The sequence below is a fragment of the Austrofundulus limnaeus genome, unplaced genomic scaffold (assembly GCF_001266775.1).
Source record: "Austrofundulus limnaeus strain Quisiro unplaced genomic scaffold, Austrofundulus_limnaeus-1.0 Scaffold82, whole genome shotgun sequence".
Taxonomy (NCBI): domain Eukaryota; kingdom Metazoa; phylum Chordata; class Actinopteri; order Cyprinodontiformes; family Rivulidae; genus Austrofundulus; species Austrofundulus limnaeus.
Genome location: NW_013952484.1, coordinates 1,493,092 through 1,494,917, shown reverse-complemented (window position 1 = coordinate 1,494,917; position 1,826 = coordinate 1,493,092). Strand labels below are relative to the sequence as shown.

Here is a 1,826-nt window from a genome sequence, read left to right as displayed (position 1 = left end):
CAACTAAGGCAAAAATGTAATTAATTCAGAAAATCTTTTCAGGACCCCACCTTGATGTTTCGGGACCCCACTTTGGGTCCCAACCCCAACTTTGGGAAACATTGCTCTAGACCCCCTCATTCATCCATGTGCTCATGTTGTCATTCAGCTTTGTGTGTGTTTGTGTGTGTGTGTGTGTGATGGCAGCCAAGCCTTCCTCTAAAAGCTGCTGCAGTGACCGACTTTTAAACGTTTGCATTTTGAATCCATCACAATGTGATTCCATGTAAGCTCCCATTCTAAAGCCGAGGCTTTAAGGCAACTATTATTCCTTTAATTTGCCATGTGATCTCCTCTCATCAAGACTCTCATTACTCGCAGCAGCTGAGTTTGAAATAACGCGCACCTTCGGGGGACGTTAATCAAACTGAAAGCGTCAACAATAAATGTTCAAATATTGAACTGCTGACTTTCGAGTTGAAACGCCAACGAGGGCTTTAGTTAAAAATCCATTCTAATCTCACAGTTGCTTCAGCGTTATTAGGCTTGGGTTGCTGCACAGCTCGGAGGCAGAGCGGCGCAGAGCTGAGTGCGTGCATGGGACTGTAAAAGACCCCCACAGGCTGATGGTTTGAGCGTAAACTTGTACAGAACAGAGAGTTTTAAGTGTTTTGTTTATTTGTCTCCCGCAGCCTCGAGCCTCTCGTCCAGACCACAGGTAAGACTTCCACCATCACACACACCAGAGCTGTAAATTCTGCTATTATCGTCTCGTTTCTCCTGCTGCTCTCGGCTCCATTGTAGGTTTTCTGATACCTGTGTGTCAGTAATTCCTAAAGATGGGTGGAGATTGGAAAACAGCATGTTACGGAGGGTAAATTACAGGTGCTGCCACAAAAAGCAGTGTCCTCTGCAGCCTTCACCTGACAGCGTATCAGATGGTCTGAAAGGAAAAAGGCTGGCTAATGGATCCCAGAGGAGTTCCATTAGCGCCTTGTTTCCTCCTCCCAGTCTGAGGCCAAGGTGCATTTCAGGACAAAGGGACTGCGAAAGCTGACCCCTTCTTTCTGTAATTATTAACCTGGTGCTGCTCAGCTCTGCAGACCAGTCATACCTGCTAATTAAAAAGCCTTTCTGCTGGCAGGTTATTTATGGTGATTGTTGCACGTCTGACTCCGACTGTCCCTTTTRATTATTTTTCTACGGTGCATTAAGTCAGTAAAATGCTCGCATCTTCATTGTTTAACTTCTTTACGTCTTCTTCATTGAGCTTTAATCCAAGCAGCGGGGAGAGAAGAAAGGGAGAGCTGATTGGTAATTGTTCTCTGGACCGATCGCTTTGTGTACCGTCACACAGACACGAAGAGAGCCGATGRTTAAGCAGAGATGGATAATTAATCGTCACCGCTTGTTAATTATGCAATTAATGTTAACGAGGTGTTGTTCAGATCCTGTGTTAGAGGACCGTGTAACACATGCATCACCCCAACGTTATCAAATCAGCCGACTAGCTGATGTAATGGGATCATGCATCAGGATGCACTGATAGTTCGGCTGGTTAGCAGCACAGCCTGAGTTTTAGCTGATGTGACGGGCAGATCAGGATCAAAGTATTCAGAGGGTTTTTATTTCTGCTGGTCAAAAGAAATTACTGTATTTATGCGTCGTAATGTGAGAAATTTAWCCCCAAAGTGGCTTGTATTTTACACAGAAGTAMATTTTAAACAACTTTTTTTAACGTTCATCCACAATAAATATTTTTTGACAATATCACTGTACAGTTCTTTCATTGTCTGATGCCTTGACTTTTCAGAATTTTGTTTTGTATAGTGGTATTAATTTATATT

General features: G+C 43.4%; 1 protein-coding gene across 1 annotated transcript in view; it reads left to right on the top strand.

The window, feature by feature from the left end:
- The window catches only part of utrn (utrophin), a gene marked incomplete in the record, with an annotated part of 237,438 nt that overhangs the window by 233,240 nt on the left and 2,372 nt on the right, over positions 1-1,826 (top strand). Inside the window, 1 exon segment of the mRNA XM_014011589.1 lies at positions 672-697. Coding sequence (XP_013867043.1) covers positions 672-697 — 26 coding nt within the window.